The 24114-nt window shown below is 38.8% G+C and overlaps 1 protein-coding gene across 1 annotated transcript in view; it reads left to right on the top strand.

The window, feature by feature from the left end:
* Window positions 1–24114, top strand: part of GBE1 (1,4-alpha-glucan branching enzyme 1) — a 385578-nt gene that overhangs the window by 120546 nt on the left and 240918 nt on the right. Inside the window, exon 3 of the mRNA XM_080656181.1 lies at window positions 17410–17522. Within this exon, the coding sequence (XP_080512307.1) occupies window positions 17410–17522 (113 nt within the window). The remainder of the gene's footprint in view (window positions 1–17409; window positions 17523–24114) is intronic.

Here is a 24114-nt window from a genome sequence, read left to right as displayed (position 1 = left end):
ATGAGTTGCAGGAAACAAATTCCCCAAGTTCGCAAGTCCGGGGTCAAGTTCAGCGCTGTCTCCCTGCCCTGCGTGGGCGCAGGATCTGGTTGCAGAAGACCACCTCCCTCGGGGTGAGTGGCTAGGCTGGAATTCCGCTCAGTCTCTCTGACTGGGCGTGGAGACTAATCGTGGGAAACAAACTTCCTGTGTCTGACACCAAGGCTCAAAGTCAGGCAGAATCGCCACTGCTTTGTGTGTGCAGAAAGCCTTATTGTGTGGCTGGGGTCTGGTAGTTTTTATGTCTGGTAGTTTATATGGGGGAGGGTGATTGGCTTTGTGACTCACAGAAATCTGCAGCCTGGTGCCTGGAGTCCTGGTGTCCCTGGGTCTGCAGCTGTGGTGGCAGGTCTTCTCCCAGAGCGGCTGTAGGATCCTGGTTTGCTTCCTAGACCAGAATGGGTGGTGGTGAGGCTAGGATCCTAGTCTCAAGCAGTTCTGTTCTTTAAGATGGTGTGATCTCTGTGTCGCTGGTGTCCACCCCAGAGTGTTTTCAATTTTTTGAGGAAACTCCATACTGTCTTCCACAGTGGCCGTATAGTCTGCATTCCCACTAGCAGTTCAGGAGGGTTCTCTTTTCTACACATCCTTGCTAGCACTTGTTTTTTGTTGAATTATTGATAACTAGAGGCCCGATGCATGAAGATTTGTGCAAGAATTGGCCTTCCTTCCCCTGGCTGCTGGCACCACCTTTGCTCCAGCCCGGAGCCACCTTTCCACCTTCTCACGCTGCCCAGAGATCCGGAGCGGCTGGGGCAGTGTGGAACGCCTGCGTTGTCACAAGAGTCCCACCCCGGCCGCTCGGCCCCTGTGTACGCAAATTAACCCGCCATCTTTGTTGGGCTAATTTTCATACTCACTCCTGATTGGCTGGTGGGCGTCATGAAGGTATGGTCAATTTGCATCTTTCTCTTTTATTAGTGTAGATAACCATTCTCATAGGTGTGAAGTGATACCTCATTGTCTTTTAGTGTTCAAATTATCAAAGTTTTCCCTCACATTAATACATTCAAATTTCTTAATATCTCAGAATCTGTTCTATAATCTTTACCACACTGGTAAAATTCTAAATTTTAAATTTCGCATGAGTAACATTTACCTTAAATGATTATTAATGATATTTTCTATCTCAGAATTTCTTTGACTTATTGATTTAGAACATTATTTGGTAGTCTGTGAATCTAACTTAATCTAGAAAATTACTCACAAAGCCACGAGTAGAGAACCCCGGAACACACTGACTGAACCAGGCAGTTTTTTCTGAAGTATGATGCCTAAGCCAACAGCATGAACATCACTTGGGAACTTGTTAGAAATGCAGATTGGCCCTGGCCACTTTTCTCAGTGGTTAGAGCATTGTCCCATGCACAGAAGGGTTATGGGTTCGATTTCCAGGCAAGGGCACATACCTGGGGTTGCAGGTTTGTTCCCCAGTCTCTCAGTTGGCGTGCATTTGGGAAACAACCAATTGATGTATCTATCTATCTATCTATCTATCTATCTATCTATCTATCTATCTATCATCTATGTATCTATCATATATGTATCTATCATCTATGTACCTATCATCTATCATCTATCTCTCCTCTCTCTCCCTCCCTCCTTGCCACTCTATCTAAAAGCAATATAAAAATATCCTCCTTTGAGCATTAAAAAAAAGAGAGAGAGAGAAATACAGATTATTAGGCCACACTACAGATCTGTTGAATGAAGAGCTTGAGGGTAGGGTATAGTACTCTGTTTTAGTAAGTTCAGGTGATTCTGGTTTGCACTAAAGTTTGAGCACCACTGAACTACAGGACTCTCCCTGTTTATAGAGAAGCAAATAATTGTCACATGGGGTGGGTGATATTTTTGTTTCTCTCTTAAGGCCTACATAGAGATACAAACTATTTCTATTAAGTACTTAATTAAAATTATTTCTATCTTGTGTACTTGGGATATAAATCATACAAGATTAAAATGAAAAAAAGTAATCTAAAATTATGTTCTTCAGATCTATTCTGATGTGACTTAGAATCATTTATTATTGTTGTTAATTATTATCACTTTATTTTCAGTTATTTTAGGAATAAATTCTCATGGCTTATTTTGTAGGACATAAATTTTCCTAAAATTTGCCTTTCAGCTTCTATTATTTGCCTTCTCTTTTCTAAATTACATTTTATTACAAAAAAAACAACAACACTTCAACTTTACTATTTTTATACCAACATCTGATGTTTAATTTTTGTTCACTTTTAATTATGTACTTTCATCATTGGCTCCTCTAATCATATCTAGCTATACTTTAATGATATAGGTCCTTCTTTCCTAACTGTTTAATGTTAAGTCTATAAGATAGGACCAAATCCAATGATTTTTTTTTTTCTGGTAATTTCATTTCTGGGCCTTAGATACGTGTATCCTATGGAGAAAAACTCATCTTATTAGCTATTTTTTGGAAAACCATTTTAGCAAGAAATTGATTTTACTGGAAAAAAGATCTTTCATTTATCATAGAAGTGGGTTAATGTACATGTTTCAAATGATAGAAGCGGGTTAACATACATATTTCAAATGGAAAGAAGTAACACTAATAAGAGTGAGGAAAATTTAGAGCTGAAAAGGGGTTCGAGAAAGAGTCAGAGAGATGAAAGGCTCTGGTTATTTGCTGAAGAGAGATTTACTTGGATAGAGAATTGTCTAATGCAAAAATCTTAACTTGTTTCATGCATATATGCCTGGACAAACACAAGAAATCTTTAGCATATTCTGCATTACTCCTAATGGTTGGTAGAATGGACTTTCTTTTGGTGCATATGTGAAGATTTTCTAAATTTTGCTTTTAAGGCTAGGGTTTGGCAAGAAAAATGTACCTGTAGTAAAGTCAACAGCTGAATTACCATGAGGAAGAGAGATGGTAATAAAATGGACTCTTGAAGATGATAAATTTTTTTTTTTTTACAGTGTAGAATCACAGCTAATCAACATAAGCTTTAGGATATTTAGATCTATAAGACAGTATAAAAAGAAAATGTTTCAGTTAACGTATTTTTCTTTACAAATCTAATACTTGTCAAAATAGATTTAAAACTCAAGTGACTACAAGCTGAAAAACGAATTCAGCTAATATTAAAAAACAATTTTTCAGAGCACATTTATTTTTACAGTACTGGTAACAGCTTTTAAATAAATCAACATATGTAAACTTCTCATATAATTGAAGTTTCACTTTAAAAGTAACAAAATCTTATTTACTAATGAATGTTAGTGTATCCTGTATTACTATATTTAGTATTAATTTTGATGTAGTGTTATTTAATTTAACATTTTTTTGAGCTATGACTATTGGTCTGAACACTAATTTTTGCTTTGAATTGAGCAGGGCCTGCATTAAGCATTCAATATATATTTAATGAGTGAATGAATGAATTAATGAACTGTACTCTTTATTTTCATATCTAACAAATCAGGAACCGATCTGCTGCTTGTCTTATTGTGTTAAGTGATTAGCTTAAAAATAATTTCAGTAAATTTATAGTGTTTCAGGACTCAGATATTCATAAGTCAAGTTTTTTTTCTCTCTAGTTAGGCCCTAAGTTCTTTACTTTGGTAAAGGGATGTTATACCATCAATAGTTGAGATGTGTTTGGGAAAGGAAAGTTTAATAACAGCCTGTTGATCTGCTCCTGAAGATAGACTGCCTTTAGACATTTTCACATTGTCTTCATGATGGGATGTAGAGAAATATTTAAAAGGACCTTTATTGAAATGTTGTTTCTTACCCCATCTCTACCTCCTCCCTCATTCAGACTGTTGGAAAGTGAAGATGATTAGAGCTGATGATGTGAAACAGTTGGTGTTTAAGGAGGAAATTATGCCACTTGTGGACAAAAGGGGCCACATGCTAAACTGACAAGTTCAGGGAAGGCCAGCATGGCAGTCTTGCAAACTCAAAGACCTAAAGTAACCACAAAGGATGGTCTGCAATTAAACTTTAATTAAAAGCAGTTATCATGGGTAGTCACCTCCTAGGCTGGTATCTTCACTGACAAGGTCAACCTTTACCTTAACTGAGCCTATCTGTCTTTTTGCATCTGTGATAACATATCCTTGAAATGTCTGGGTAACTTGTGACTTCCCTTTTTCTGTACCCCTTGGGACACAACCTAATGTGCCTGGGTTCCAGGACAGATACCACAAATTCCTTCATTGTTATTGTTACAATGTTAATTGTTTACTGTTAACTATCCTGCAACCACCTAAGAATGTGTCTATCATTTTACTTGTTATCCAATCCCAGGGGTTTCCCTGCTTTGCTTTCTCCTGCTTCTCTAATCTATCACCAGTGGATTTCATGTAATCCACCTCTGTCCTTTCCTTTGATTGCAATATATAAAAGTAGATGAAAAAACTGCCATTCTCTGGAGCATTATCTCAATCCATTGAGGTTCTGCTTCCTGGCAATTGTTGACAGTTTGGCTCAAATAAACTCACAAAAATTCTTTACAAGTTTAAAATTTTTTATGTTAACACCCTAAACAATATTTCTGATGTTTTCATTATCTCTTCAATTAAATATTTAATGTCATAGTGTTATCATCATAATTAACTGGTTAATATTACTAAAGTAAAGAAAGCAAAGGGAAGTCAGACATTGTAAGCATGGTGACCTGGGAAGTTAGACCAGAAAGCTGCAGCTTCACACAGCATTGTTCCTCCAAGGGGATTAGCACCCCTCCTTTCCCCCATCCAATACTAGATTGTTGTGGGGTGAGGGGAAGGGGAGAGAGGCACATGTACAGAAGTCCAGATGGTGCAGGGGAGGAACTTGTCTGTCAGTAGCTTGGGGAGCAATGGATTGGCCTGTGAAATCTTGGAAAGTTCATTGGTTTGAAGAAGCTCCTGGTTAAAATCCCCAAAGAGTTCTCTCTCTCTTGTTCCCTTTGTTTTCTCTTGCTCTGTGATCTGCACTTGCCTGTTCTCTCTCTATAACATAGCCATGTGGACTTCACATGCAAGATGTAGGCTGGACTGGACGTTAATATGGAACTGAAACTATGGGCAGTGGCCTCTATTCTGACCCTCTGTAGACAACATTGGACTTCTTTCATGGCGAGAGGGACAGAGATGGGCCCTCGGAGGGGAACCCCCTTAATTTTACATCATCATTAAAGCTTTCTATGAAACTTCATCCTTCTATGGGGGCCTCAGGAAATTCATCTCCTTGGGGCACCCCAAGAATTCCACTTCCATAAATAACAATAGCACTAAAATGTATACCATCACAGGGCTGCTTAATTTATTTTAAAACCATGAGATATTTTAGGCATTAGCAAATAGGGAAAATGTAATAGGCATCTCTGTATAAAACATCTATCTTATGAAATAAAATATTACAGATATTATTGAAGCATCCTGTGCTCCCTTTCCTCTATTCTGGAGAGATCACTATAGAATTTGATGTTTAACATTCTCATTTCTCTTTTGATATTTGTATACATACATTTGTAGTTTTATATATACATTTGAAATGGGATTTTTGGACTGTAACCCGGATTCTTTGTCTGCCAGAGTCGAAGAATGAATCCACGGACAGAAGGTGGTATAGCAAAGGTGGAGATTTATTGAAGAACAAGTACAGACTCTCACGTGGGGAGGGGGAAAGAGTCCCACAGAATGGACTCCCACGTAGGGACTGTGAAAGGGTCCCACCCCATCCCTTCTTCCACAGTTTATAAAGGCTGTAAGTCTGGTCACTCTAGCAACTCATGAAATCAAAGGTCAAACACCACATGGGACAAGTGTTGACCTTCTCCCTCATTGTTCTTTTCTTTCTGGACTTTCTTCCTTCTTCTTTATTTTGTAAATATAGACCTTTTTGGCTACTTCCAGCTCCCTTGTCTTATGTAACTGCAACTGTTGCTGCTCCCTGCACCTGGCTTCCTTGTGTTATGGAGATGTACCTTCTCCCAATCTGTAGCCCTGTGTTTTTCCCTGGACCCCAATTCTAAAAATTCCCTAAGCCTGCCTATATTCCCTTAAAATTTCTGTTTGACTGTTTTGCATATTTCTTGAACTTGCTATACATAGCATTCTTTCATAACCCTTTAAAATTAACGTTTATGTTTTGGTTATTTGTATATAGTGATAATATTGGTTCTAATCCATTCAGTTTATGCTGTTGTATAGCTTCCTGTTGTTTAATTATACCACAGTGATTTTACCCATTTTGTGGCTGATTTAAAATTTGATAGCCTACATATTTTTTTTTTCTATTACAAAAATTCTTCAGTGAAAATCTGTGAATGCTCTTTTGTACACATTTTTGAGAATTTCTCTAGGATGCTACCTATGAGTACGATTTGTTGGGCCATAGAATTAACATATCTTCAACTTTGCTACATGATGCCAAGTTGCTTTACCAATTTATACCCTCAGCTGCAATGTTATTTTATAACCTTCCTGACTACTTGATAGTTTTGAACTTTTACATGTTGTTAATCCAGTGGGTGGGAAATGACATCTCATTGTTGTAATTTGTGTTTCCTTAATTGCCAGTGAGCTCAAGCATCATTGTATACGTTTATTGGCCATTCATGTTTCCTCCCCTGAATATCTTTGCTCATTTTTCCATTGTTTTATTTTCTTTTTCTCATTGACTTATAGATGTTCTTTATATGTTTATCAATTCTCACTATTTATTGGTATATTCATTACAAATGTATTCCCAGTGGTAGCTTATGTTGTCATTCTGTCTATGCATCCATCTCTATGAACATAAGTTATAATTTTAGGGGTAAGACTAACCAGTTTTTCCTTAGTATTTTCTGGGTTTTTAAATATTTTGTTTTAAAAACACTTTTTAAACTCATCTTAGAAATATATTTCCCTATATTTTTCTAAGTATTTTACAGTTTTGCCTGTCATATTTATTCATTTTTAAAATTTATCTTTATTGTCAAAAATATAACAGATATCTACTGTTTCCCCCCCACCCCATTGATCCTGTCCCTGCCTCACTCACCCCTCCCAAGTCTTCACCAAACTATTGTCTGTGTCCATGGACTATGCATATATGCATATTAAGTTCTCCAATTAATCTCTCTCTACTCTCTCTCTCTCTCTCACACACACACACACACACACACACACACACACACACACCTGCCTTTTGCCTGAAAATTTTTAATGTTCCAAGGTTCTATGTCTCTGGATCTACTTTGTTCATCACTGTAATTTGTTCATTAGAATCCACATATGAGTTAGATCATGTGATAATTATATTTCTTTGACTGGCTTATTTTGCTTAGCATGATGTTATAGAAGACTGGAGAAAAACCAAGCAACACATAGAGAAATGGAGTTACACAGCTTTATTATGCCAGCGGACTCAGAGGAGGTTGCTTCTCAAATTCTGAGCAATTTTATCCCCTTTTGGTGTCTTTGTCCCCCAAATATGGATTATACTTCCAGACCTTTCAAGGGCTTTGCAAGAAGCCCCAGGTGTTGGGGTCTTGAGACCATACCTAAGGGCCTGGCCTGGTGCCAACACTGATAGCCCCCCTCCGGGGGCTGTGTCATGGTTTATGGCCTCTGTGAAATGTGAGCATTTTAGGTAACAGGTCTTGCAAGACCAGTTTGTGGAGAAAGGGGCAATGACTTAATTATAGGTTATCAAGAATGTACACTGGGCTTGCTGGCACAGATTCAGATTGCTAGCCCCCCGAAATATCAGGGTTACATTGGAATTAGCCTTTTAGCCTTCTCAATAATACTCTCCACATCCATACATGCTATTACAAATTGCAAGAGTTCTTTCTTTTTTACTGCTACATAGTATTCCATTGTGTAAATGTACCACAGCTTTTTTTATCCACTCATCTGCTGATGGGCACTTGGACTCTTTCCAAATCTTAGCTATTATAAATTACGATGCTATGAACATAGGGGTGCATATATCCTTTCTGATTGGTGTTTCAGGTTTCTTAGGAAATATTCTTAGTAGTGGGGTCACTGGGTCAAATGGGAGTTCAATTTTTAATTTTTTGAGGAAACTCCATACTGTTGTACACAGTGGCTACACCAGTCTGCATTCCCATCAGCAGTGTACTAGGGTTCCCTTTTCTCAACATCCTTGCCAACATTTGTCTTTTGTTGATTTGTTGATGATAACCATTCTGATAACTGTGAGGTAGTACCTCATTGTCATTTTAATTTTCATCTCTCTGATGATTAGTGACTTTGAGCATTTTTTCATATGTCTCTTGGCCTTCAGTATGTAGGTCCTTTGCCTATTTTTTAATTGGATTGTTTGTCTTCCTTTTGTTAAATTGTTTGAGTTCCTTATATATTTGGAAATTAATTCCTTACCGGATGTTTCATTGGCAGATATGTGCTCCCAAACAGTGGGCTCTCTTTTCATATTGTTTATTGTTTTTATTGCTATGCAAAAACTTTATTTTGTTGTAATTCCATTTATTTATTTTCTTGTTAGTTTCCTTTGCCCTAGGACAGTGGTCGGCAAACCGTGGCTCACGAGCCACATGCGGCTCGTGAGCCGCGGGTTGCCGCCCTGTTGACTAATGAGTTTGCCGACCACTGGACTAGACTAAATGTTACCGTGTAGTTGGAAGCTGTGAGGATTAGGCAATTGTGGCATATTGTGTGCAAAGAGGTAAAGGGTAGTATGTGACAGTGGTTGGCAAACTCATTAGTTAAGAGAGTGGCAAACTGCGGCTTGCGAGCTGCATGTGGCTCGCGAGCTGTGGTTTGCCAACTACTGCCCTAGGAGATGTGTCAGTAAACATATTGCTGTGGGACATGTCTGGGATTTTGCTGCCTATGGTTTCTTCTAAGATTTTTAAAGTTTCAGGACTTACATTTAAGTCTTTTATCCATTTTTATTTTATTCTTGGATGTGGTGTAAATTGGTAGTCCAGTTTCATTTTTTGCATGTACCTCTCCAATTTGCCCAACACCATTTATTGAAGAGACTGTCTTGGCTCCATTGTTTGCTCTTGCCTCCTTTGTCAAATGTAAATTGAGCATGATGGCTTGGGTCAATTTCTGGGTTCTCTGTTTGGTTCCATTGGCCTATATGTCTGTTCTTGTGCCAGTACCAGGCAGTTTTGTGAACAGTGGCTTTGTAATATAGCTTGATATCTGGTATTGTGATCCTTCCAACTTTGTTGTTCTTTCTCAGAATTGCTGCGGCTATTCGAGGTCTTTTTTATTCCATATGAATTTTTGGAGAGTTTGTTCTCAGTCTGTGAAATATGCCGTTGGTATTTTAATGGGGATTGCATTGAATCTATAGTTTGCTTTGAGGAGTATGGAAATTTTAATGATGTTGATTCGGCCTATCCATGATCATGGTATATTCTTCCAGTTTTTTATATCTTCCTCTATCTCTTTTTTCAATATCCTATAGTTTTCCGAGTACAGGTCTTTTACTAAAAAAAGTACAGGTCTTTTATTAACCTCCTTGGTTAATTTTATTATTAAGTGTCTCAATTTTTTGTTGCAATGGTATATGGGTTTTTTTAATTTTATTTTTTTATTTTTTTTTTAATTTCTGTCTGAGAATTCATTGTTGGTGTATAAAAATGCCATAGATTTTTGGATGTTAATTTTATACTTTGCAACATTTCTGAATTCACTTATTAAATCTAGTAGTTTTTAGATGGAGTCTTTAGTGTTTTCTACATACAATATCATGTCATCTGTGAATAATGACAGATGTCCTTCCTCTTTTCTCATTTGGATGCTTTTATTTTTCTTCTTGTTTGATTGCTCTGGCTAGGACTTCTAGTACTGTGTTCAAGAGTGGTGAAAATAGACGCCCCTATCTTATTGCTGTTCTTAGGGGAAACGGTTTTAGTTTTTGACCATTGAGTATGATTTTTGCAGTATGTTGGTCATATATGGCCTTTTTTATGTTGATATAATCCCTCTATTCCCACTTTGCTGAGAGTTTTTATCAAAAAAGGCTGTTGGATTTTGCCAAATGCTTTTTCCGCATCAATTGATATGATCATGTGATTTTTGTCTTCCAATGTGTTTATATGGTGTATCCTATTTATTGATTTGCCAATATTGTACCAGCCTTGCATCCCTGGTATAAATCCCACTGGGTCCTGGAGTATGTTCTTTTTAATGTATTGCTGCATTCAGCTTGCTAATATTTTGTTGAGGATTTTAGCATCTATGTTCATCAGAGATATTGGCCTGTAATTCTCTTTCTTTGTGGTGTCTTTATCTGGTTTTGGGATTAGAATATTGCTGGCCTCATAGAAAGAGCTTGTAAGTGTTCCTTCCTCTTGGGTTTTTTGTAATAGGTTGAGGAGGATAGGTGTTAGTTCTTCTTTTAATGTTTGTTAAAACTCCCCTGTGAAACCATGTGGACCAGGGCTTTTGTTTGTTGAGTTTTTTGATTACTAAATTTCATCAGTAGTTATAGGCCTATTCAGGTTTTCTGATTCTTCCTGATTGAGTTTTGGAAGATTGTTTTTTTCTAGAAATATGTCCATTTCTTTCAGTTTGTCCAGTTTGCTGGAATATAGTTGTTCATAGTATTTTTTTTTTAATGATCCTTTTTGTTTTCTGGGGCAGTTGTTACTTTTCCTCTTTCGTTTCTGATTTTTTTTTATTTGGATTCTTTCTCTTAGCTTCTTGGTGAGCCTGGCTAGAGGTTCATCAATCTTGTTTATCTTTTCAAAGAATCAGCTTTTGTTTTTATTGATCTTGTATATTATTTTATTTAGTCTCTATATCATTTATTTCTGCTTTGATCTTTATTATTTCCTTGTACTTTGGGCTTTTCTTGTTTTGTTTTTGTTTAATTCTAATTTTTTTCATTTTAGGGTTAGGTAGTTTATTAGAAGTTTTTCTTGTTTTTTGAGGTAGGTCTGTAGTGCTATGAACTTCCCTCTCAGGACTGCTTTCAGTGAACCATAGATTTTATGTTGTTGTGTGTTCATTTTTATTTGTTTCCAGGATGTCTTTTATTTCTTTTCTGATCTGTTTGTTTGTTATATTGTTTAATAGCATGTTATTCCGTTTCCATGTGCTTGAATGTCTTTGAGTGTTTTTATTACAGTTGATTTCTAATTTCATACCATTGTGATCTGAGAAGATGCTTGATATGATTTCAATCTTCTTGAACTTCTACAGGCTTAATTTGTGTCCTCACATGTGGTCTATCTCTTAAAATGTCCCATGTACACTTGAGAGGAATACATATTCTGTAGCTTTGTGGTAAATTGTTCTGAAAATATAAATTAATTCCATTTGATCTAAGTGTGTCATTTAGGATTACTGTTTCCTTGTTGATTTTTTGTCTAGAACAGCCGTGGGCAAACCACAGCCCATGGGCCAGATCCGGCCTGTTCGGCTGTTCTATCCGGCCCGCGGAGCTGAAAGAGCGGAGGATTCTCTTGCTCTCCCCTCCACTCCTTTACTTTGAATTTATATTAGTTCACACAAACACTCTATCCATGCTTTTGTTCCGGCCCTCCAGTCCAGTTTAAGAACCCATTGTGGCCCTCGAGTCAAAAAGTTTGCCCACCCCTGGTAGAAGATCTATCTAGTGATGTCAAGGGCGGGGGTTATTAATGTCCCCTACTATGATTATATTGCTTTTGATCTCTCCCTTAAAATTCTCCAGAAGTTTTTTTTTTTTTTTTTTTTTTTTTTAATATATTTGGATGCTTCTGTATTGGGTGCATGTATGTTTACTAGGCTTATATCCTCTTGCTGAATCAATCCCTTTATTATTATTTATAAAGTGGCCTTTATTACTTCTCATTATGGCTTTCACTTTGAAGTCAATTTTGTCAGATATGAATATTGCTATCCCAGCTTTTTTTTAAATTTAAATTTTTATTTTTTGGTAAAATGTTTTTCTATTCTTTCACTTTCATTCTGTGTGAATCCTTTGTGCTTGTCTCTTGTAGACAGCATATATGTGAGTCTATTTTCTTATCCATTTAGCAACCCTATGTCTTTTGATTGGGGCATTTACACCATTTACATTTAAGGATATTATTGATAGGTATTTATTGTCATTTTTATTCTTTATGCCTGTGTTCTTCTCTTTCTGTCTATTTCTTTTTCTTACAACAGTTCCTTTAGCATTTCTGGCAGTGCTGGTTTCATGTTAATAAACTCTTAGCTTTTTTTTTTTTTTTTTTTTGTCTGCGAAGGTCTTTATTTCACCTTTGATTTTTTGAATGATAGAGTATTCCTGGGTTCAGTCTCTTGGTTTTCATTAATTTTTATAGTTCATGCCATTACCTTTCTGGCCTGCAGTGTTTCTATTGAGAAGTCAGCTGACAGTCTAATGGGAGCTCCCTTGTAGGTAATTTTCTGTCTCTCTCTTGCAGCCTTTAAGATTATTTCTTTATCTTTAATGTTTGCCATTTTAATTAACATGTGAGTCTTTTGGGGTTCATCTGGATTGGGACTTTCTGTGTTTCCTGAACTTGAGTGACTTTTTCCTTCACCAGATTAGGGAAATTTTTTTGCTATTATTGCTTCAAACAGATTCTCTATTCCTTTCTTAGAATCTACTCCTTCTGGTACTCCTATAATCCGAATGACATTAAGTTTCATGTTGTTCCAAAGCTTCCTTAGCCATTGCTCCTGCTTTTTAATTTTTGTTATTCATTTGCTCCTCTGAGTGGTTGGTTATTTTTCTACCTTGTCTTCAAATTCGCTGATTCATTCCTCAGCTCCTTCTAATCTACATCCTTCCAGGGTGTTCTTAATTTCATATATGTCATTCCTCATTTCCTATTGATTCTTATTTAATGTTTCAGGGTCTTTTCATGTGGGTGTAGCTCTCATTAAGACCCTTCTAATTCTCACAAAGTTGCTTGTAGTTCTCACTGAATTGTTTGAGCACCTTTATTACCATTCCTTGAATTCTTTATCTGACAAATTATTTACCACTATTTCATTTAGTTATTTTTCTGGAGATTTCTCCTTTTCTTTTATTTGGGGGTTGTTTTTTTTGTCTCCCCATTTTTGTGTCCCCCCTTTTTTTTGGTTTCTATGTATTAAACTGCTGTGCCTCCCAGATTTTGTGGAGTGGTCTTATGTAGTAGGTGTTTTGTGGGACCCAATGGTGCAGTCTCTTAGATCTCCTGAACTGGGTTCTCTAGGAAAGCCCCTTACTTTTTTTGGGCGGGGAGGGGTGGTTCTACTGTTGTTGGTGGGTCTTGAATTTTACTGTCGCATTCGTGAAGTGAGCCTGCTCTTTGGCTGGCTGACTATGTGGCTCATCCCCGACTAAGTCATGCAAACTGTTGTGGAGTTGCTGACTGAACAGAACAAAATATAACAACAAAATACAAAACAGAAGAAAACAAAAACATTCACAAGACGCCTACAGCACCAACAAAAGTAACCATCAGAGAAGATATTATTAAGACAGAGAGCAAGAATGATCGGAAAAAAAAGAAAGAAAAAAAAATATGAGAAAACAAGGCAATCAAACCAACAAAAAAAGCACAAATAAAAAACAGCCAAAAAGTGGGGTTTGGGGGAGGGGTTACATGTAGATGTAATGCAGAAATGAAGAAAGTAACAGTAAATAATTAGCGGAATAGAGGACGTAAAAGTGTTCAAAATAAAGGAAGGTTTAAGACAATGAAAAAAATTTGAAAAGGAAAATAGAGGATAAAGCAGATAGACATAAAATGAGAATAAGAAAAAAAGATGAGAAAGCAGGAGAAAAAGAAAAGAGAGGAAGCAAAGATAGAAGAAAATTGAATAATGAAAAAAAATTGGGTAGGAAAAGGCAAGAGGAAAATTAGATTTATGAACATAACAGAGACTAGAATAATTACAAATCAATAAAGCATATAGATAAGGAAGATAACTTTGAAAAGGGGAAAAAAAAGAAATGAAAGAGAAAAAGTGAAAAAGGAAGTAGAAAAATGGAAGAAAAAATTGAAAAGGAAAAAAAAGTGAAGTTTAGTTTGTTTCAGTTGAGTTTAGTGCCTGATGGGGAATTGCTTTCAATCTCACTCTTTTGTTTTGTCTGCCAATTCTGTGCTTCCTGTGGGATACTTAGGTGCCAAGCTCTGACAGGAACTGCCCTCTGGATTTCAGCAACCTGCTTGAAGTTCCAAGAGGTCCCCATATCTTCATCCACAGTTTTATCTGACTCTTCAGAACTTGGCTGCCAGCAGGAGGGGGCAATCTGCCATGTTAAATGGGCTTGTTAGCTGCATGGGGCCCAGAAACCTTCCCCTGTTCCCAGGGCTTCACCTCTGCCCAGGTTTTCCTGCTAGCCAGCTGTTAATCTTAATCACTCAAAAGTCTGTTTCTTAAAGGGCTTTAGCTGGGAGAGGTGCTGTTTAGCACTCAGGGATTGTGGTGGTGTGCTTCCTTGTCCTAGAGCAGTCCTCTGCGAGTGGCCCAAAATATTACTCTGCCCTCTGCTGGCATAGATCCTTGCGCAGAGACCAGTGGGGTCCTTGGAAACCTGGAGTATTTATCAGTTCTCCTGTGGGGGGCATGTACCAGTCTGGTTCCTAGGAGAGTGGGTCGGAAGAGTCCTCCCCCAATCCACTCACTCAGGCTCCTGAGACTGTTCAAAGTGGTGGGCTTGGCCTCTACTTTTGTTTCCTCTGAAAAGCTGAAAATGCAGGGTGTTTCAAGCAGGGCTCCTGAGGGTGGGGCAGGCTGTATTAACTAGGGTGGATTTTTTCTTTTCCTGCCCTGTGGCTACTGGAGAGGGCGGGGAGGGAGAATGGCCATTTTGGTTTTAGAACCTTTGAACAAATGCTCCTGGCTCCCGCTTTTCCACATCTCCCCGCAAGGTTTCCCACCCCAGCACTGTGGCTTTCTCTCCCACTGGCTCCGGCCTACTGGCTCTAGACTCCTCTGTGGCCAGCAGCCCTGCTGCCTTTCACAGCTGGATATTTCGTGGGCCACGGGTCTTGGCTCTGGTACTCAGGGCTGTGGAGCCCACCTGGGTTCCAGGCCTCTATCCTCTGAGGGAACAGACCCTCCCATAGCCCTGGGCTCCCTCCTCTCGCCTGCAGGCTTCCATCCCTGGGGCTAGGTCAGCTCCTCTCGTGACCATCCCTTTCTACAGAAGGTGTTTTCTGTCCTTCCTTGATATGTCTCCTCAGCTGGACCTCAGTTGGTAATTCCAGGTGAATGTTCTCCAATTTAGTTGGCCCTGGTGATACAGAATTTTTGGACTGGAACCCGGATTCTTTGTCCGACGGAATCGAAGAATGGATCCACGGACAGAAAATGGTATAGCAAAGGTGGTGATTTATTGAAGAAAAGTACAGACTCCCACGTAGGAAGGGGAAGAGTCCCACAGAACTGACTCCCACGTGGGGAGGCGGAGAAGGTTCCCACTGGGTTCCCTTTCCCTATGGCTCATAAAGGCTGCAGATCCTGGTGCCTTGGTATCCTCTCTGATTGGTCACTATTCCCTTAGACTGGTTACTGTAGTAACTCCTGGGATCAAAGGTTGAACCTCACATGGCACAAGTGAGGTTTTCCCTCCCTCCTTCCCTATTGTTTTACTACTCCCTTTGGGCTTTCTTCTTCTCCTTCTGAATGAAAGGCTTCCTTCTATTTTGTAAATGTGGCCTTTCTTGGCTACTTCCAGTTCCCTTGTCTTATGTAAACATACCTGTTGCTGCCTCCTTGTTTTATGGAAATGTAACTGCACCTGGCTTCCTTGTCTTATGGAGATGTGACTGCATCTGGCTTTTGTGTTATGAAAATGTACCTTCTCGCAGTCTGTAGCCCTGCGCTTTCCATGGACCCCAATTCTAAAAAATCCCTAAGCCTGACTATATTCCCCCTAAAATTCGTGCTTCACTGGGACTAGGTGCACAACAGTCTGCCTATTCATCTGACAGTTTTATCAGGGGCAACTTGCAACTTAATGGAGATTCTTTTGATGGAAAATTGTAAGGAATTGAAATAGGAATTTTAGCGGAATATAGGCAGGTTTAGGGAATTTTTAGAATTGGGATCCATGGAAAAAAATAGGGCTACAGACTGAGAGAAGGTACATTTCCATAACACAAGGGAACCTGGTGCAGTTATATTTCTATAAGACAAGGGAGAGGCAACAGATACATTTACCTAAGACAAGGGAACTGGGAGTAGCCAAGAGGTGTATATTTACAAAATAAAGAAGGAGGAAGAAAGCCCAGAAGTAATAGGAGGACAATGAGGGAGGAGGACCTCAGGAGTTACTATAGTAACCAATTCAAAAGGGAATATTGACCAATCAGAGGGTCTATCAGGACATAGGAACTACAGCCTTTATAAAGCATGGAAACAGGAAGTCGGTGGGACCCTTTCCCCCTCCCTACATGGGAATCTGGAAGTGTTCTTCAATAAATCTCCACCTTTGCTATACCACCTTCTGTCCGTGGATTTATTCTCCGACTCTGGTGGACAAAGAATCTGGGATCCAGTCCAAAAATTCTGTATCAGGATGAGATCTTTGCCATAAATGAAGGCAGTGCAGAGCAGGAGAAATTGAGAGCTACCCTAGCAAAAGCCACAAGTCCCAGGCTGGGAGGAATCTAAATTTCCCCTGAAACTTGCCGACTAGGCTGAGATCACCAGCTGCTGCTGCTCAGGAGCCGAGAGGGCACCATCTTGCCTGTCATATCTAAACATTAATCTGTTACAGTGATTCTTCGGCATATTGTTAGGTCGAGACTCATTTGTTTATCCCCATAAGGATAACCAGCCCCATTTGATAATGGTTTGTCCTTTACTCACTGATTTTTATGCACCTCTATTATATAAGTTTCTGTGTGTGCTTGAGTCTGTTGTTGCTCAATTTGACTTTCTTCCAGGATCTTTAACCTGCCTTTCCTTTGCCCTCTATTGTTTATTACCTCTGCCTTTCTTGCTTCAGGCATTTCTTTAGATTTTAACTCAGTTCTGTCACATGCTTGTGACTTTGGGTAAATGTAATAGGATTTTGAGTTTTTGTCATCATTTTTTCTACCATGACACGTATCTTATCTAATTGCCTAGAATGTTTTTCCGTTTTTTTCATATTATCTCTCTTTGTTGATGGGTTTCTTTAAAAAGTATCCACCTTTTTCTTTTACATTCCATTTATTAATAGAAGTATTAGAGTTGAAAGTATAATGGAAAATGTTATAATCTTTAATATTAAGATGCAAAAGGCAAAGTTTTAAATACATTTAAAAAATAAATTAAGAATAACTTTTTCTAAATCGCTAGTAAAACTTTTTGATTAATACCTTCTAATACTTAATTTTTAGGCAGTTTGATTTGGTACAAGTAGAGATGCTTTACTTGAAGTTCATTAAATATCTGTTTGATCATACTATTGTTAACCTTTCTTCTTTAATTTTTTAGATGATTGGAATCCATTTTCATACCCATATAAAAAACTGGAGTATGGGAAATGGGAGCTGTATATACCACCAAAGCAGGATAAATCTCTAATACCTCATGGATCCAAATTAAAGGTACTTTTCCTCCCTCTTGTTTTTATTTGAATTTATTTATTTTTAATCCAGTGTGTAAAGTTTGATTTAAAATATGATAATGTAAACCGATGCGTGCATTGGTGGGAGAAAAAATTTAAATGTTCCAGTAGAGGAAATTTAAGAGAGCGGTATCCACAAATTTGAATGTGTTAGATTATAACTGTTTGGTTGGAAAGGTACCAAACTTAGTTGTGTTAGCAACTTTGGAAACTTTGTATAAAACATGATTGAATCATTGTAAAAATTTAGCTTAGAAAGCAGAAACTTTAATAGAAAAGTGTGAAAGCTGTCTTCAAATCAGCAAATGCAGAGAGAATTTTTACCTATAAGGAAATTTTTGATAGAATTGATTTTATGAGCCACATGAATGCAGAATGCGATCTGGTGTTGGAGAATGTGCATTTTGGGACATGCTTTTTCTGGTTTTCTCCTTTCTAGTATTTGACATGGGGATTCTTGTTTCTCTTGTTCTGTGGTAGGGCCACCTGAGCTTCCTGTGTACTCCTTTGACTTTAGCTGACCATGGGGTCCCCTTCACGGTCTGCAGAGCCCACAAGGCCTCTCTGGTCTCCTTAAAGGGGGCTCGAGGGATGATGGGTCCCAAAGTCTGGATTACACATTTAAGCATTTGATTATATATCAAGTTATCTAAATCCTTGAACATTTACTTGATTTTGCTCATATAATCATATACTATTTCTATGTCCTTTGTTTCTCTTTCCCTCCCATAGATAATCAATAGCATTATAGCATTTATTATGATAAATCCGGTGACTGAATCATTTTTATGGGTATTTGTTATTTAACAACATTAATTCAATGTTAATTAAAGTATATTTAAAATCAATATGGATTGCATGTTTGTTTTGCAGGGGATTTTTTTTTTTTTTTTTTTTTACAAATAATGAAATTATAAGTGTATCTGAAAATTACTAAAATATTGTCACACATAGTAATAGTTATCTGAAGAGCATATTGTCTAGAATAAAGAGACATTTTGATATGGGATGGCAGCCAAGGTTCTTTTTAATCTGCAGTGAAAAGGAGAAAAAGTAACTGCAGTATACAATAAGAGGGATTTAAATTTAATATAAATAATCCCTTTTCCAAGTCAGTATAAGCTCCACAAGAGCAAGGGCCTTTGCTATTTTGTTTGCTAATACTACCGTATATCCTCCATCCCTGGAGCTGTGTCTGGCACAGAGTAGGCACACAGAAATATTTATTGAATGTTAAAGCATTTTTAGGTCCAGTCTTTTCAGGACTAAACCAAGTAGCTTGATTTTTCTATGGTTTATAAAGCCCGATTTTATGAACTAGTGAGGCAAGGCAACTGTTACAGTACCACTGGTCTCCTTGTCACTTTAGGTCTTATGGCCATTTTTGTTTATTTGTTTTTTTAAGAATTAAACTTACTAATTTTTTAAAGTGTTGAGAATGTTTTTCTGCCTTCTTTAAATTACAAAATTTTATGAGATCTGACACCATTACTACTTTTTGCATTACATAGTGAATGAATTAATTTTGGTATGTTGTTTTTACATATGGGGAATAATAATTACTAGGAATGAATGATTATTGATATATATTGGGAATAATGGTAGGCATGTGCCTCTCCCATATGACCTCAAATCTTTTACACTTTCTGCTATGGTCTGCTATGGTGTTTCCCCAAGCCCCGTGCCCATTTTTTTTTTATGTTGAAATCCTAGTGCCTGATAGGATGGTACTAGTAGCTGAGGCTTTGGGAGGTGAATAGTCCCTGATGATGAAGCCCTCTTGAATGGGTTTCTAGTGCTTTTCAAAAAAGGATTCAGAGAGATCCGAAGCCCTTTCCACCAGGTGAAGATACACTAAGAAGTCTGTGACCCAGAAGAGGGCCTTCACTTAACCATGCTGGTACCCCAGTCTCAGATTTCCATCCCCCAGAATTGTGACAAATCAATTTCCGTGTTCATGAGCACCCGGTTTGTGGTATTTTGTTATGGCAGCCCCAAAAGACTAACACGATTTCTATGCTATGCTTTTTATCAAGAATTTATTTTACTATGTGAAATACAATAATCAGATAAGAAATAAATGTGGCTTTTAAATTTTCTCTTGGCTTTAAAAATCTGTGTTTAATGGCAAAGAAATGTTAAACAAGTATGATATGGACTGTTGTGTAATCTGTCTTTATTATTTTATGCTCTGAAGATAATTAACAGAAAATTTAGGCACAAAATATTTGTAGTGTTTAGATCAGGGGTCCTCAAACTTTTTAAACAGGGGGCCAGTTCACTGTCCCTCAGACCGTTGGAGGGCTGGACTATAGTTTAAAAAAAAAAAAAAAAACTATGAACAAATTCCTATGTGCACTGCGGGCCTGGGACGAGTCGGCTGCTAAGCAGGACAGGCAGCGGAACCCGGCGGGCCAGATAAAGTCCTCAGCGGGCCGCATGTGGCCCGCGGGCTGTAGTTTGAGGACCCCTGGTTTAGATGTTTCAAATGTTGATGAAACATTTAGATGCTATTATAATGTTAATATGGTGATATTTTTCACTTATGAAGATGATACATCATGTTTTCTTTGGGGTAAGGGTTAAATTCTCTATACCAGTGGTTGGCAAACTCATTAGTCAACAGAGCGGCAAACCGCGGCTTGCGAGTTGCATATGGCTCATGAGCCGTTGTTTGCCGACCACTGCTCTATACAAATCCACAAACTTGAGGTTTTTGGCCTTTCAATCTGAAGTTGTCTCTAGGTTGATTATCATGGTAATTAAAAATCTTGTTTTAAATTATATTTGACAATTTATTTCAGGCCACCAGGGATTGACCTTTATAATTCACTTGAGACTGTTTCTCTTATGAATTATCTGGTAACCATTAATAAAAAAAGAACTGTTAACATCTTTGAAATGACAGCTTTGTTTTCTCTGTAAAACACCTGGTCTTTTCCATTGAACGATGATACCTAACTGCTTCAATAGTCATCTAAATGTCTCTTTTTTATGTTTATTTCATTTTTCCTAAACCTCACCTGAGGATTGAACTCATAACTTGTGTATGTGCTCTGATTGGAAATTGAACCTGAGGCCCTTCCGTGCACAGGACAATGCTTCAACTGACTGAGCCACACTAGCCAGGGCTCTTTGCATGTTTTTTTAGTGAGTTTACCAAGCAGAAAAATAAAATAATATTATAAGGTAAATTAAACATTCAAGGCTTTAAAGATATAAGGAAAGAATAAAAGGCTATGTTTCTGAAGGATAACGAGGCATATATTACTCATGTATTTAATACTTTTTCTTCTAGATGCATAGACAAACTAATTTATGTAAAGATATTTCTTGTTCACTTTTAAAAAACATACACCTTAAATAACGTAAATGAAAAAAACACCACCTCAGTTGCTTCATCGAAATTTGACATAATTATTGAGTATGTGTTATATGTCAGGTGCTATCCTTTATGTATATGCTTGTACTAAATTGTAATATATGTGTAGGGGGTGAACTTGTTTTAAAAATAAAGAGTAAAACATGAGATAGCAGTTTATTCATTCTGTGATGACAATGGGAAGTAACAGCGACATTTAAGAACACTGATTATTTCTTGCTTGTCATGTCTTTACGTATTATTATATGTGATAAAGATTTTCTTCCCCATGACCCACAGAAAATTATTTACTCACTTCATCTGTACCTGGTTCAACTTAATCAGCCTCTAAAACCCCGAAACATCTAATTTGTGGGAGAATGCATAGTTAGAATTAGATGCACTTTTTCTTACCACAGAGATTATAATTCTTTGTGTTTGAAAAAATATAATATGAATATTAATGAACCTAAATAACATAGTAGGAAATTGTCTTCCTCTGCAGATAAGAATAAAGGCTTGCTAATTGATTCATTTTCTTCTGAAGCTCTCTATAATGTTGATAGAAAACACAACATAAATGTGTAAATTTCCAAAGCAGACTACTTGCCAGTGTGTAGAGTAACTAACTCTGCCTAGAGGAGTGGTCGGCAAACCGCGGCTCGCGAGCCACATGCTGCTCGCGAGCCACAGTTTGCCGCTCTGTTGACTAATGAGTTTGCCGACCACTGTTATGCTACCCTTTACCTCTTTGCACACAATATGCCACAATTGCCTAATCCTCACAGCTTCCAGCTACACGGTAACATTTAGTCAAGTCCAGTGGTTGGCAAACTCATTAATCAACAGAGCGGCAAACCGCGGCTTGAGAGCTGCATGTGGCTTGTGAGCCGCAGTTTGCCAACCATTGGCCTAGAGGAAGGATGAGATAGAAAGTGGGAGAGTTGCATTATATTTTGAACTTGCTCTACATTTATTTCTTTATCAAATTTTGCTCCTTTTCTTAATATCTTAGTTAACACATATTTGAATTTATATTTCCTGTACTTGAAGCATTGCACTTTCCTTCCTGGATTTATGTGAATGAAGATATAATAAAAAAAAAATGCCTGCACTTTGAATTTATTGTCCACTTGGAGAAACATCCCCTAAGCAAAGGAGTTGATTTAGCATTCTGTGGCTGGTAAGGTAGTAGAGGAAGAAGCATGTATTTTTTTGAGAAGTTTATGACAAAGCAGGAATAAGCATGTGGAATATATAGTTGTTTCTTTTATTTTTATTTATTTCTTAGTGATTTAGTTATCTTTATTTTTGGCTAAATATTCATGGGGTTGAGAAAGAACCCAAGGGATAAGATGGTAGAGAGGACAAGGATTAGAGATAGATTATTGGGAAAGTGTATGGGGAAGACTAAAGGTCACAGTTTGAAAAGTTAGGGAATGATTATGGGAGGAGAAGCATTTTAAGCTTTGTCTTGAAGGAATTAATGGATGTAATATGCAAATTAACTATCACTCTGCTACACCCACAAGCCATGCCCACCAGCCAATCAGGAGCAACTATGCAAATTAACCCAACCAAGATGGCTGTGGCAGGAGGCTTAGGTTTCCACGCCAATGGAGGAAACCAAGCTTTCCACAAACCCTGGCTGGCCCAGGCCTCCACTCAAGGCTACAAAGTTTTAATTATAGAAAATAAATCCCAGATACCAGGGCCTCCGCTTGGGTTGCCAGGGGGCGTGGCCTGCTTGCAAACCACCACAGGCCCCTCCCAGGCTGCCCCACACCCCAAGGGAACCCCCACCCTGATCCGGGACACCCTTCAGGGCAAACCAGCTGGCCCCCACCCATGCACCAGGCCTCTATCCTATCTAATAAAAGTAATGTGCAAATTGATCATAACTCCAACACACAAGATGGCTGCCCCTATGTGGTCAAAGATCCTGCCCCCATGTGGACACAAGAGGGCCAGCAGGGGAGGGCAGTTGGGAGGTACCAGGCCTGCAAGGGAGGGCAGTTGGGGGTGATCAAGCCTGCACGGGAGGGCAGTTAGGGGTGACCAGGCCAGCAGAGGAGGGAAGTTGGGGGCGACCGAGCCTGCAGTGAAGGACAGTTGGAGGGGACCCAGGCCTGCAGGGGAGAGCAGTTGGTTGGGACCAGGCCTGCAGGGGAGTGCAGTTAGGGGTGACCAGGCCTGCAGGGGAGTGCAGTTAGGGGTGACCAGACCTGCAGGGGAGGGCAGTTAGGGGTTACCAGGCCTGCAGGGGAGAGCAGTTAGGGGCAAACAGCCTGGCAGGGGAGCAGTTAGGCATCAATCAGGCTGGCAGGGAGTTGTTAGGGGGTGATCAGGCTGGCAGCCAGAAGCAGTTAGGGGCAATCAGGAAGGCAGACAGGTGAGCAGTTGGGAGCCAGCAGTCCTGGATTGTGATAGGGATGTCCGACTGCCCGTTTAGGCTCGATCCTACTGGGATGAGGCCTAAATGGGCAGTCAGACATCCCTCGAGGGGTCCCAGGTTGGAGAGGGTGCAGGCTGGTCTGAGGGACACCCCCCCCCCCCCCCCCGTGCACGAATTTTGTGCACTGGGCCTCTGGTAAGAAAATAAAAGAATAGAAAGCAAAGCAAGATTGCACAAGTATCAGTCAATTCTATGTGAGAATTAGTGGTGTGGGGGTTAAAAAAAATACTTTTTCTCCCACCTTGAAAGTTGTCGCTGGTTAATAGTCAAATCAACAGAGACGGTTTAGCAGGAGAAAAAGGGCAAAGTTTATTACTGATATACATGCCAGGGGTGTCGTAAGATATGAGACCTGAAACATATTGGGCAGGTGGGTTTATATGCCATAGAGGAAGGAGAAAGGGAGCAGTGGTTCGAGATTTTGAAGGAAATAGGCAATTTATAGGTAGCTGCGGAACAGAGGAACAGGCAGGGTAATCATATTCTTGCTAAGCAATCCAGACACTGAGGGATCTAGCTACCTGGCCCATGCCTGGAGCCTTCTTATCTAAGGTAAGGTGGATACCCTAGGACAGTGGTCGGCAAACTGCGGCTCACGAGCCACATGCCGCTTGCGAGCCGCTGTTTGCCACTCTGTTGACTGATGAGTTTGCCCACCACTGCCCTAGGATTCCCTTCCTGGAGCAGGCCTTTCTATCTCAATTTCTTAGGCAAGAAAGGGGGAAGGGTCAAAGGGCCTGTCTGAGTTTTTTGTTT

The sequence above is a fragment of the Plecotus auritus genome, assembly GCF_963455305.1.
Source record: "Plecotus auritus genome assembly, chromosome: 2".
In the NCBI taxonomy this organism is placed as follows: Eukaryota; Metazoa; Chordata; class Mammalia; order Chiroptera; family Vespertilionidae; genus Plecotus; species Plecotus auritus.
This window is presented reverse-complemented; position numbering and strand designations above follow the sequence as displayed.